Here is a 15,000-nt window from a genome sequence, read left to right as displayed (position 1 = left end):
TTCTTTAGTTTCTTTTTGCAGTGTGATTACTGATTGTTCTTTTCATGTGTTAATTCTTGTGAGTTTTCCCTTTTGTTACACTTTTTACATCTTTGAGTTCCATGGTTGTTTTTACTTTTAGGTACTTGGAGTTATATTTTTGTTTTGTTATTTCCTCTGTTGTGTTTTTATTATCTTTCTTGTTAAGTTTTGTTTCCACTTAGCCTTAGATGTCAGATTATGTTCTTTTCACCTTTTGGTTGGTTCTTGACCTTTGACCCCATCACACATCCATCTTCCATTTTGTTCATCAGATGAGTTTGTATTTAAGTCCCACTTGTGTCTTTGTTCACTTGCTGGTTTCTTCTCGTTGGCTTCCTGGTTGTGAGTATCCTCAGCTGTCCTATTTTCTTCTGTGCATTTCCTCGTGTTGTTTGATACCTTCCATGTGACTCTGCTTGGACTCTGTTTTTCTGGGTATTTTTGGACCCTTCTTCTGACGCCTCATTTTTTCTCTTACTTTGAATCATTTGCCACTGTTGGATTTAGTGGTGTGTTTGATTTTGGACTCCTGTACCCTGTGGTACTCCAACAACCTGTTGACTGTCTTCACGTCTGCCTGCATTTAGGGTTCTATGTTCACACGGCGAAACCGTAACACATACAGTCAAGTGAAGGCAGAAAACGACAGAGAAAGCAATAAGGCCCTGCAGGTGGACAGACCGGGAAAATCCAAACAGGACCTGTCTGACCGAGGTCTCTGTCCACAAAGTCTTCAACTGACTTCTCAGGGTGAAGAACGATGTGAAAGTTCAATGGATCATGTTCAGAAGGTCAGCTGTCACTGATCAGTAACCATGTACGAGAGATCATTAAAAACAAAACAAGTCAGATCAGAAGGCGACGGCAGCGCTCAGCACAAACTGTTTCAAAAGGTTTTGACTTCAACTGGAAGCACTCAACCAGGAGGCGGGACCATGGGTCTGCTGGGTGGTCACCATTCAGGACCACAAGGAGCACCACATGTTTCCAAACCTGACCAGGTGGGAGGAACAGTTTGAGGAACTCCCAAAGCTAACTCGCACACGTCTTATTAAAGCGTTAGCTAGCGAGTTAGCTACTTGGCAAAACTCATGTACAACCCCTGGCAAAAATGATGGAATCACCGGCCTAGGAGGATGTTCATTCAGTTGTTTAATTTTGTCGAAAAAAAGCAGATCACAGACATGACACAAAACTAAAGTCATTTCAAATGGCAACTTTCTGGCTTTAAGAAACACTATAAGAAATCAGGAAAAAAAATTGTGGCAGTCAGTAACAGTTACTTTGGACTCACTCAATTCTGAGGAAAAAATTATGGAATCATGAAAAACAAAAGAACGCTCCAACACATCACTAGTATTTTGTTGCACCACCTCTGGCTTTTCTAACAGCTTGCAGTCTCTGAGGCATGGACTTAATGAGTGACAAACAGTACTCTTCATCAATCTGGCTTTTTGCTGTACAATATAAAGCGCCTTGGGGCAACTGTTTGTTGTGATTTGGCGCTATATAAATAAAATTGATTTGATTTGCTGAAGAGTTTGGTGGTATTTGCTCCATGATGTAAAGGAGCATTCGGATGAGCTGAGAATGGCTGAAAAAACTGTTTCTTGTAATTGAACTCCATGATTCATTACAGCTGGTACCTGACTTTTTGACATGTTTTGAACATACAATTTTAATATTTATAATGTACTTATAAGCAAGTCATTGAATTTGCCTCCTCATTAGATGCTCTCTGTGGCAAGTTGCAAGCTGTGCTTTTGCCAAGTCAAAAAATTTATATTGTGGTTTTTTTTATTGACCATTACACAATCTGCTTTTGTCTTCTTTGTCATTTGTAGAGCAACTCAGAGTACAAGTAAGGAGGCCATGGAAGGAAGAAGAAAAAAAAAGCAGTACACAAACACCTTGGCAGCTTCATGGCAGAGCGCAGAGTTCCTGGGAAAGATGAGTGCATGAAAACCATAAAGGTAGAAAAAGCACTGGGCCAAAGATCCTGGAAGGATGTAAAGAACTTTGTTTACAACACAATCATTTCTCTAAACCGAAGATCTGCGTCAAGAAAACAAGTATTGATTGTCTTTGAGATTAGCATTGCAGTGTTCCAAGTCTCAGTATTGTCTATTGAGACAGTAGTTGGCTAAATGATGCATTTGATTTGCACAGGCGTGATGTTATGAAGCACTTTGGCAAAAATAAGACATTACTGTTCAGTTTGTCATATTAATTCTTACTTAAAGGTTTGTTACTAATGACCCTGTCACACCATGACGATTTAGCCAGCTTATGCCAACTGTATTAAAAAAACGCTGGCATCCGTTTAATAAGTTATGGACAAGACTTTAAAAGCACGCTGATACAACCCCTGGCAAAAATTATGGAATCACTGGCCTCGGAAGATGTTCATTCAGTTGTTTAATTTTGTAGAAAAAAAGCAGATCACAGACATGACACAAAAATAAAGTCATTTCAAATGGCAACTTTCTGGCTTTAAGAAACACTATAAGAAATCAGGAAGAAAAATTGTGGCAGTCCGTAAGGGTTACTTTTTTAGACCAAGCAGAGGAAAAAAATATGGACTCACTCAATTCTGAGGAAAAAATGATGGAATCATGAAAAACAAAAGAACGCTCCAACACATCACTAGTATTTTGTTGCACCACCTCTGGCTTTTATAACAGCTTGCAGTCTCTGAGTCATGGACTTAATGAGTGACAAACAGTACTCTTCATCAATCTGGCTCCAACTTTCTCTGATTGCTGTTGCCAGATCAGCTTTGCAGGTTGGAGCCTTGTCATGGACCATTTTCTTCAACTTCCACCAAAGATTTTCAATTGGATTAAGATCCGGACTATTTGCAGGCCATGACATTGACCCTATGTGTCTTTTTGCAAGGAATGTTTTCACAGTTTTTGCTCTATGGCAAGATGCATTATCATCTTGAAAAATGATTTCATCATCCCCAAACATCCTTTCAATTGATGGGATAAGAAAAGTGTCCAAAATATCAACGTAAACTTGTGCATTTATTGATGATGTAATGACAGCCATCTCCCCAGTGCCTTTACCTGACATGCAGCCCCATATCATCAATGATAATCCTCTCCTTTGTTTCAATTGACATCTCTCGTGTTGGAGCCATGATTCATGTCAGTCCACTTGGTGCAACAGCTCTCCAAGGTGTGATCACTCCTTTTTAGATGCAGACTAACAAGCAGATCTGATTTGATGCAGGTGTTAGTTTTGGGGATGAAAATTTACAGGGTGATTCCATAATTTTTCCCTCAGAATTGAGTGATTCCATATTTTTTTTCCCTCTGCTTGGTCTAAAAAAGTAACCGTTACTGACTGCCACAATTTTTTTTCCTGATTTCTTATAGTGTTTCTTAAAGCCAGAAAGTTGCCATTTGAAATGACTTTAGTTTTGTGTCATGTCTGTGATCTGCTTTTTTTCTACAAAATTAAACAACTGAATGAACATCCTCCGAGGCCGGTGATTCCATAATTTTTGCCAGGGGTTGTAGAAGTCACTGAAGTAGTCAACAGACTCCACCTTTCCCAGATTTCAGAGGAGATACACCCTGAGACGCTCAAGGTGATGAATGGACTGGACTGTCGTAGTGGACATATGTGTTGTCTCGTACACTGAGGTATCAGGACGTGTGTCCGCCGAGTGTCTCCGGGACTGTCCTCGTGTGTTGCCTCATACACTGAGGTCTCAGGACGTCCGCCCGCTGAGTGTCTCCAGGTTGATGGTTGAGTTCTGTGGTTACCAGCTGATATTAAGGAAACTGGTCTTTCAATGTTTCAAACAGACTCTTTTTTTATTAAGTGCTTACAATTAATAAGGTTGTTTTAATAAAGTTTTAATTTCATCTTTGTTCTTTAATTGGAGGCATTTTACACTAAAGCTGCTGGTTTTTTAATTTTGTGACGTTATTGATTATATATGTTGTAGGTGTGATTATGATGTTGAAAATGCTTTTATCAATAAGTCAGATGAATTGATTAATGTGTGTCTTCAGTCTCACATGGAGGTTAGTGCAGTACTGCTTCATTTTTTTAAAATGAGGAACAAAAGCGTGAACCCCTCAGCCAGAGTGACCGTCAAACCACTGACACCCTGTGAGGACTCACAGTACTGCAGTAGTACTCTGACCTGGTACTTCAGCTCCTCCTCTGAGCGCTGCGCCTCCTCCTGTTGTACTTTCAGCTTCCTCTGAGCCTGAAACTTTGTCTGCAGCGCACGAACGCCTCGGCTGAGACGCTTCACCCTGAGACGCGTCCGATATGACCTCCACACGGCCTGGATCACACACGCCGCCTGAACACGTGCAGCATGGTCCTGCGCACACACACACACACACACACACGCACACAAGGGGTCAGGTCAGAGGTCAACAGACAGCACATGAACACACAGGTGGACAGATGGACATACTTTGGCGTGATCTCGAACGGTGCTGTCAGAATGAATGAGAGCGATCAGCTGATTTACATCCTGGTCAAAGCCCTGCCCCCTACAGTCTTTGTCCAGGAAGTTGACCAGACCTGCAAGTAGACAGAGAGGCTGCTGGGTAATCACAGAATGTTTGCGAGACAGACACAAACGTATTTAATCTCTTACCTCTGAAACTGACGACAAGTCTGTGGAGGCGACGCCCAAGCTGATTGGCCATGAGGAGTATCAATTTAACTGAGGCCCCGCCCACTGCATGATCACCACTCACAGTTAATTGGCCAATTGCTTCATTTAGCAGTAACATGACTGTGTTGTTGCTCAAACCAGAAAGAAAGTCTCTGAGAGAGAGAGAGAGAAGCTGTTAAGTCCTTCAGAGTTGTCATATTCCTTCACTCAGATTCACTGTTCTGTGTCACACTTGTTACATATTTAAGGCCCCTTCACATATAACACAAATGAGGCCGAATGGCGCACAAAGGAGGATTCGAACGACAATCGCCCAAATCTGAGCCGCTCTCAAACGGGTCGTACAGGAGACCCCTAGCAGGCGGCACAGCCGTTCAGCCACAGGACATGGACACCGCACGTGACGGAAACTCAGTCGAACGACCATCGAGATGCCATCGTACCGCCAGTCCAGTGGAGTCATAGCAGTTGCACGGCAAGTTAGCACTCTGGGCGGACCATTCGATCCGCGGTCGAGGGGTCATACAACATGTTCGGCCACATCGAGACCTGGCCGAATATCCCAATCGAGCCAGCCCTCACATCACAGGCCAAATGAGGGCGAATTGCGGGCAAATGCCCATTTGACCCACACTCGGCCAAAGTCCACATGCCATCCAAAGACCTTCAACAGCAGTCGCAGCACACACACACACAACAGCCGGGCCCATTTGTGCCACAGTTGACATGGCGAAGAAGAAAGATGCCACCCACCACAAGCTGACTGCAGCTAAAGCGGCTGTTGCCACGCCCCAACAGCAGTCCAAACAGCCTGGACGGGGCCGGCCGACATACTGCAATGTCCAGCCACCACAGACTGCAGCCATATGACCTGAGTGGGCAAGGATGAGGTAGACCACACCTGCGTGTCCCTGCCCCAAATGTGGACTGAGTACAACATGCATGGCATGCGAGTGTGTCATGCCCGCCCAATCAACAGGAATGGCCATGGACTGGCTCATATCCTCCCAAGTATCACCAATGGCATACAAGTGTGTCATGTCCCCCTCCCCTCCCTGAACACCACGAATGGCGTGCAAGTGTGTCATGTCCCCCCTCATCCAACACTGTTGACGTGCGGCCGAGATTGCAAGAGCTCAAACGGTGGCCAGAGTACAGTGTGGTCACTGTGCAGCACAGCGCACACACCTGGACATACATTGTCATTCCCTCTCATGGGCTACAATGTATATGAGACATTATGATCGTCACAGAATATGTATGTATGTGGGTTGCAGAAGTATTCAGTCCCTTGGTATTTCATGCATTTTAATATGTTTATGGTGTTTCAAATACAAAAAGTAAATCAGAACCCTCAATATAAAAATTTCTGAAATTAGACTCCTTAAACTCAAACTGAAAGTAAATCTCTACAACCTGACATAAATTAATTAAAAATATAAAAGCCAAGATGATGGGTTGCATAAGTAATCAGCCACTTTGGTATAATACCTGTAAATAATCAGTTTTATTGCCAGTTTTCTTCAGACAAGTCAGGGGATGGATACATGAACATTTCCAAGTCACTGAATATGTCTTGAACTTAATTTACATCAGCTATGAAGAAATACAAACAGTATGACACTCTGTGGTAAATCTGTGTGGAGTAGACAGTTCTCAAAAACTGAATGACTGTGCAAGAAGAGTGAGGAAAGCCACCAAAACAACTCAGAAGTTATAGGCTTCTGTGGCTGTGTTTGGAGAAATTGTGCACAGTGCAGGTTTTGCATTTTGTATGTCCAGTTATAGAGCTTCATGATGAAGTGGAGCAGAAAAGGATTTTCTTAAAAAGAAGATGTGAAAGTTCACCTACAATTTGCCAGAAGGTACATGTGAGATGCAAGCCTAGATTTGATGTTTTAGTAAAAGAAAACCCTCCTCTATACCAGGCTGGGATTTTGGCAAGGGGATGCATTCTCAGACTGTGTTAACCCTTGAACTCACATGCAAATCGGATGGCATCTCAGGGCAAATGTGCACTTGCAGATGAAGATGAAGACTTCAGAGACAGGGAATATTCATAATTTGGGATCTTGTTTGTTCATGTGAGACTGTAAAAGTGTTTTTCACTGCTCAACCACAAACACGGCAGGCTTATCAGCCTCTGAAGGATAAAATGGCCCGTTGTTTTCCTCCAGAAGAATGTCTATGGCCTTGGTGAACATTCGGCTGCCCGTTATCTTCTCTAACTCCCACACGGACAGAAAAACAACAGACTCACACAAGGGCAAGAGACTGAAGCATGCTCCACATCATGCCTACCCCCCTCCTGTCCCCATCCACCACTCCATCCCGGCCCCTGCTCATGCCACTCCATTCCCCCTCCGGGAGCTGTGCAGTTTTAACTGCAGTAGGCCCCCGTTTCCCCCCAAGCTAGTGGTGGCGCCATGACATGTTGCTGCGGCTACCACACACTCACATCACCTCAATTTGGAAAACGGACTGTTTCAAGTTTAGTGCACATAAACAATGTCAAATGTATATGTGTTGTCTTTAATTCTGATGTGTGCCATTATTATGGTAAACAAGTAATAATTGTGGATTAATTGCTGTATCTTGTCTGTGGCAATTTGAGTGTGGACGTAATCTCGTTGTTGTTGCACTTGTAATGACAATGACAATAAATCTCATCCATCCATTCATCCATCCAACCGAGGATCCTCTGGTCTCAAGCTCAATGCTTAACCACTAGACCATCACCTCCCCTAGGGTGAATAAAAAATCTGTGGGTCACAGAGTTTTCTCTTATCGTGCCCCTGTTCTGTGGAATGATCTCCCTGCATCAATAAAACAGTCAGATTCTGTGGAGACTTTCAAGTCCAGACTTAAGACGCACTTATTTTCGTATGGCTAACATACTGGCATAGTATGTTACTAAGCATTTTACTCTTTTATTAATTTTATTAGGAAACGGAGCGTGCCGCGACCTCAACTTTATCTAAAGTCTGTTATTGAAGCTTAGGGCTAGTGGCCGGCGATCACCTTAGTATTTTCTTTGCTTTCCTGTCAATTTAATGCTGGTGAATTATACCTTAGGTGTAGTTTTTCCGGGACACTGATTTTACTCTTTTTCTCTCTGTCCAAGGTATGGTATAGCAGGATGGTTACTGAACACAGGGTGCCATACTGACCGTGAGATGCCATGACTGAAGCTGATGCAGCACAGTGCTCTGGGGGTTGGTATGGTTAGACCTTACTTGTCTGAAGCACCTTGAGGCAATTTTGTTGAGATTTGGAGGTATACAAATTAAATAATGAAATAATTAAATTAAATTAGAGTGTTACCGGTTTTCTTTACAGGTCTGAATCCACATCTGGAGGCACATCAAAGGCACAGTGACATCATCACACATCTGGAGCTGCTCATAGTCAACAGAAGTCAGGACTGAAAACACACACACACACACACACACACACACAAATACTATCTACTTTAGACAGATGAACACATGAACATTTCCATCAATTGTTCAGAAATGCAAACAGTCCTTATGGTCCATCCGTCAGGAGGAGGCTGTTCTCAAAATCTGAGTGACAAGAAGATGAGTGAGAGAAGCCACCCAGACCACGCTGACAGAGTTATAGGCTGCTGTGGCTGTGATTACAGAAACTGTGCACAGTGTAACTAAAGTGGGAGACTGGAGCCTAGATGTGGTGAGTCTTGTTGCATGACTGACCCTGAGTGCTGAGGTGTTTGTGAGCGCTGAGCAGCCAGCCAACAGAATCCATCAGTGTCCCAAAGACAGACAGACCCTGGTAGACAGACAGATGGACAGACAGACGGACAGTAAAAACCACACAGATTCATGAGCAGCAGATCCAGATTAATCCTTTAATCTGGATCATTTCACACAGTCTGTCCCCCTTTTGTAAATTAGAATGAGAGAAGCCGAACAGCTGAAAACAGCTCCGTCTTTATTATCTTTGTGTTTTGAAGTGTGTAACACATTTAAAATATCGACAGTTGTAAAATGTCAGGAAATCAGGGGGAGAGAGAAGGCTCAGTAGCACACGGCGAGGACGAGGACCCTGAAATCAGCTCTGAACCACACTGGGAGTCAGTCCAATGTTTAGATCCAGTCAGCAGCATTGTGGACGAGGACAGGCCCCAGAGAAGAGGACAGTCTCTCACCTCTGTGTGCCTCATGAGCCGAGTGGCTAGTGACAGGAGACTGTCCATGACAGACGGCAGGAAGACACCAAGGAAAACCTCAGAGTGTTCACCGAGCTGCACCCCAACACAGCAGGAACTGTGGAGACAAAGAGGATGAGCGCCAACCCACCTCGGTAAAAGGTGAAATAACTCAGTCCGAGTAATCCTGGTTATTTTTCTGTGGACTGATTAACAGTTTCAGCACTAAATGCAAACATTTCAATAAACTGATTCCAATTTAATCTTATTGTAGAAAACACGTCAAATGACAAAACTGCTTCCTATCGTTGCCTGCAGAGGGCAGACTTGTGATGTACCTGGTGAGCTGGGCGAGGGATGCGACAGTGCTCCAGCCACCCTGAAGCCTTCTGGGGTCCAAAGAGAGTGCGTGAACGCAGTGACTCAGCACGCCACTCAGATATAACTCAGACTTCAACAAAGTCACCCTGTCGCTGTCTGTCACTAAGGCCACCACGTTCAGTGCATCTGGAAGAAGAAAAAATAAACAACCAGTCAGATCACTGTAGCCAGGTATAACTGGTTACCTAAAAGTAACAGACACACTCAATATCTCATTAACTGACTGACCCACTCAATAACACAGTGACTGATAGGCCCACTAAATAACTCATGAACTCAATGACTGATTGACTCACTCAATAACTCATTAACACAATGACTAATTGGCCCACAAAATAACTCATTATCCCACTGACTGATTAACTCGCTCAAGAACTCATTAACTCACTGACTGACTGACCCACTCAATAAGTCATTAACTCACTGACTTATTGGCCCACTAAATAACTCATTAACTCACTGACTGATTGACCCACTCAATAACTCACTGACTGACCCACTCAATAACCCATTAACTCACCAACTGACTGACCCACTCAATAACACAGTGACTGATTGACACACTCAATAACTCATTAACACAATGACTAATTGGCCCACTAAATAACTCATTATCCCACCGACTGATTGACTCGCTCAAGAATTCATTAACTCACTGACTGAATAACCCACTCAATAATTCATTAACTCACTGACTGACTGGCCCACTCAATAACTCACTGACTGATTGACCCACTCAATAACTCATTAACACAATGACTAATTGGCCCACTAAATAACTCATTATCTCAATGACTGATTGACCCACTCAATAACCCATTGACTCATTGACTGACTGACCCACTCAATAACTCACTGACTGATTGACCCACTCAATAATGCATTAACTCACTGACTGATTGACCCACTCAATAACTGACTGACTGACTGACTGACCCACTCAATAACTCAGTAACTCACTGACTGATTGACCCACTCAATAACACAGTGAATGACTGACCCACTCAATACCTCACTGACTGACTGACCCACTCAATAACTCATTAACTCACCAACTGACTGACCCACTCAATAACTCAGTACCTCACTGACTGATTGACCCACTCAATAAATCAGTAACTCACTGACTGACAGACCCACTCAATAACTCATTAAGTCACTGACTGATTGACCCACTCAATAACTCATTAACTCACTGACTGACTGACCCACTCAATAACTCATTATCTCACTGACTGAACCACTCAATAACCCATTAACTCATTGAGTGACTGACCCACTCAATAACTCACTGACTGATTGGCCCACTCAATAACTCACTGACTGACTGATTGGCCCACTCAATAACCCATTAACTCACTGACTGACTGACCCACTCAATAACCCATTAACTCACCAACTGACTGACCCACTCAATAACTCATTAACTCACCAACTGACTGACCCACTCAATAACACAGTGACTGATTGACCCACTCAATAACACAGTGACTGATTGACCCACTCAATACCTCACTGACTGACTGACCCACTCAATAACTCATTAACTCACCAACTGACTGACCCACACAATAACTCACTGACTGACTGACCCACTCAATAAATCATTACCTCACTGACTGATTGACCCACTCATTAACTCACTGACTGATTGACCCACTCAATAACTCACTGACTACCTGACCCACTCAATAAGTCATTAACTCACTGACTGATTGACCCACTCAATAACTCACTGACTGACTGATGGGCCCACTAAATAACTCATTAACTCACTGACTGATTGGCCCACTCAATAACTCATTAACACACTGACTGACTGACCCACTCAATAACTCATTAACACACTGACTGACTGACCCACTCAATAACTCATTAACCCATTGACTGACTGACCCACTCAATAACTCATTAACTCACCAACTGACTGACCCACTCAATAACTCATCAACTCACCAACTGACTGACCCACTCAATAACACAGTGACTGATTGACCCACTCAATACCTCACTGACTGACTGACCCATTCAATAACTCATTAACTCACCAACTGACTGACCCACACAATAACTCACTGACTGATTGACCCACTCAATAAGTCATTAACCCACTGACTGATTGACCCACTCAATAACTCATTAACTCACTGACTGATTGACCCACTCAATAACTCATTAACACACTGACTGACTGACCCACTCAATAACCCATTAACTCACCAACTGACTGACCCACTCAATAACTCATTAACACACCGACTGACTGACCCACTCAATAATTCATTAACACACCGACTGACTGACCCACTCAATAATTCATTAACACACTGACTGACTGACCCACTAAATAACTCAACTCACCAACTGACTGACCCACTCAATAACTCATTAACTCACCAACTGACTGACCCACTCAATAACTCACTGACTGATTGACCCACTCATTAACTCACTGACTGATTGACCCACTCATTAACTCACTGACTGATTGACCCACTCAATAACTGACTACCTGACCCACTAAATAACTCATTAACTCACTGACTGATTGACACACTCAATAACTCATTAACACAATGACTAATTGGCCCACTAAATAACTCATTATCCCACTGACTGATTGACTCGCTCAAGAATTCATTAACTCACTGACTGAATAACCCACTCAATAATTCATTAACTCACTGACTGACTGGCCCACTCAATAACTCATTAACTCACTGACTGATTGACCCACTCAATAACTCATTAACACAATGACTAATTGGCCCACTAAATAACTCATCTCAATGACTGATTGATCCACTCAATAACCCATTGACTCATTGACTGATTGACCCACTCAATAACCCATTGACTCATTGACTGACTGACCCACTCAATAACGCATTAACTCACTGACTGATTGACCCACTCAATAACTCACTGACTGACTGACTGACCAACTCAATAACTCAGTAACTCACTGACTGATTGACCCACTCAATAACACAGTGACTGATTGACCCACTCAATACCTCACTGACTGACTGACCCACTCAATAACTCATTAACTCACCAACTGATTGGCCCACACAATAACTCACTGACTGACTGACCCACTCAATAACTCAGTACCTCACTGACTGATTGACCCACTCAATAAATCAGTAACTCACTGACTGACTGACCCACTCAATAACTCATTAAGTCACTGACTGATTGACCCACTCAATAACACAGTGACTGACCCACTCAATAACTCATTAACTCACTGACTGACTGACCCACTCAATAACTCATTATCTCACTGACTGAACCACTCAATAACTCATTAACTCATTGAGTGACTGACCCACTCAATAACTCACTGACTGACTGACCCACTCAATAACTCATTAACTCACTGACTGATTGACCCACTCATTAACTCACTGACTGATTGACCCACTCAATACCTCACTGACTACCTGACCCACTCAATAAGTCATTAACTCACTGACTGATTGACCCACTCAATAACTCACTGACTGACTGAGTGGCCCACTCAATAACCCATTAACTCACTGACTGACTGGCCCACTCAATAACTCATTAACTCACCAAATGACTGACCCACTCAATAACACAGTGACTGATTGACCCACTCAATACCTCACTGACTGACTCACTCAATAACTCATTTACTCACCAACTGACTGACCCACTCAATAACTCATTAACTCACTGAATGATTGACCCACTCAATAACACAGTGACTGATTGACCCACTCAATAACTCACTGACTGACTGACCCACTCAATAACTCATTAACTCACTGACTGACTGACCCACTCAATAACTCATTAACTCACTGACTGATTGACCCACTCAATAACTCAGTAACTCACTGACTGACTGACCCACTCAATAACTCACTGACTGATTGACCCACTCAATAACACAGTGACAGATTGAACCACGTAATAACTCACTGGCTGACTGACCCACTCAATAAGTCATTAACTCACTGACTGATTGACCCACTCATTAAGTCACTGACTGACCCACTCAATAAGTCATTAACTCACTGACTGATTGACCCACTCAATAACTCACTGACTGACTGATTGACCCACTCAATAACTCAGTAACACAGTGACTGATTGGCCCACTAAATAACTCATTAACTCACTGACTGATTGAACCACTCAATAACTCATTAACACACTGACTGACTGACCCACTCAATAACTCATTAACTCACTGACTGATTGACCCACTCAATAACTCATTGACTGACTGACCCACTCAATAACTCATTAACACAGTGACTGATTGTACTCATTAACCCACTGACTGATTGACCCACTCAATAACTAACTGACTGACCCACTCAATACATCATTAACTCACTGTCTGATTGGCCCACTCAATAACTCACTGACTGACTGACCCACTCAATAACTCATTAACTCACTGACTGATTGACCCACTCAATAACTCAGTAATTCACTGACTGACTGACCCACTCAATAAGTCATTAACTCACTGACTGACTGACCCACTCAATAACTCATTAACTCCCTGACTGGCCCACTCAATAACTCATTAACTCACTGACTGATTGACCCACTCATTAAGTCACTGACTGACTGACCCACTCAATAAGTCACTAACTCACTGACTGATTGACCCACTCAATAACTCATTAACACACTGACTGACTGACCCACTCAATAACTCATTAACTCACCAACTGACTGACCCACTCAATAACACAGTGACTGATTGACCCACTCAATACCTCACTGACTGACTGACCCACTCAATACCTCACTGACTCACCAACTGACTGACCCACACAATAACTCACTGACTGACTGACCCACTCAATAACTCATTACCTCACTGACTGATTGACCCACTGAATAACTCACTGACTACCTGACCCACTCAATAAGTCATTAACTCACTGACTGATGGGCCCACTAAATAACTCATTAACTCACTGACTGATTGGCCCACTCAATAACTCATTAACTCACTGACTGATTGGCCCACTCAATAACTCATTAACTCACTGACTGATTGGCCCACTCAATAACTCATTAACTCACTGACTGATTGACCCACTCAATAACTCATTAACTCATTGACTGACTGACCCACTCAATAACTCACTGACTGACTGACTGACCCACTCATTAACTCACTGACTGACTGACTGATTGACCCACTCATTAACTCACTGACTGATTGACCCACTCAATAACTCACTGACTATCTGACCCACTCAATAAGTCATTAACTCACTGACTGATTGACCCACTCAATAACTCACTGACTGACTGATTGGCCCGCTAAATACCTCATTAACTCACTGACTGATTGGCCCACTCAATAACTCATTAACACACTGACTGACTGACCCACTCAATAACTCATTAACTCACCGACTGACTGACCCACTCAATAACTCATTAACTCACCAACTGACTGACCCACTCAATAACACAGTGACTGATTGACCCACACAATACCTCACTGACTGACTGACCCACTCAATAACTCATTAACTCACCAACTGACTGACCCACACAATAACTCAGACTGACTGACTCACTCAATAACTCATTTACTCACCAACTGACTGACCCACTCAATAACTCATTAACTCACTGAATGATTGACCCACTCAATAACTCATTAACTCACTGAATGATTGACCCACTCAATAACTCACTGACTGACTGACCCACTCAATAACTCATTAACTCACTGACTGATTGACCCACTCAATAACTCAGTACCTCA

The 15,000-nt window shown here is 42.9% G+C and overlaps 1 protein-coding gene across 4 annotated transcripts in view; it reads right to left on the bottom strand.

The window, feature by feature from the left end:
- The window catches only part of LOC117518468 (IQ calmodulin-binding motif-containing protein 1-like), a 58,995-nt gene that overhangs the window by 25,787 nt on the left and 18,208 nt on the right, over positions 1-15,000 (bottom strand). For all 4 annotated transcript variants that reach the window (XM_034179609.1, XM_034179601.1, XM_034179623.1 and 1 more), the window contains exons 3-9: positions 9,182-9,350; positions 8,844-8,961; positions 8,389-8,464; positions 7,997-8,096; positions 4,652-4,824; positions 4,466-4,575; positions 4,184-4,369 (exon numbers count right to left, since the gene is read on the bottom strand). In XM_034179609.1, the coding sequence (XP_034035500.1) occupies positions 4,184-4,369; positions 4,466-4,575; positions 4,652-4,824; positions 7,997-8,096; positions 8,389-8,464; positions 8,844-8,961; positions 9,182-9,350 (932 nt within the window). The remainder of the gene's footprint in view (positions 1-4,183; positions 4,370-4,465; positions 4,576-4,651; positions 4,825-7,996; positions 8,097-8,388; positions 8,465-8,843; positions 8,962-9,181; positions 9,351-15,000) is intronic.

This window comes from Thalassophryne amazonica, chromosome 1 (genome assembly GCF_902500255.1).
Source record: "Thalassophryne amazonica chromosome 1, fThaAma1.1, whole genome shotgun sequence".
Lineage (NCBI taxonomy): Eukaryota > Metazoa > Chordata > Actinopteri > Batrachoidiformes > Batrachoididae > Thalassophryne > Thalassophryne amazonica.
This window is presented reverse-complemented; position numbering and strand designations above follow the sequence as displayed.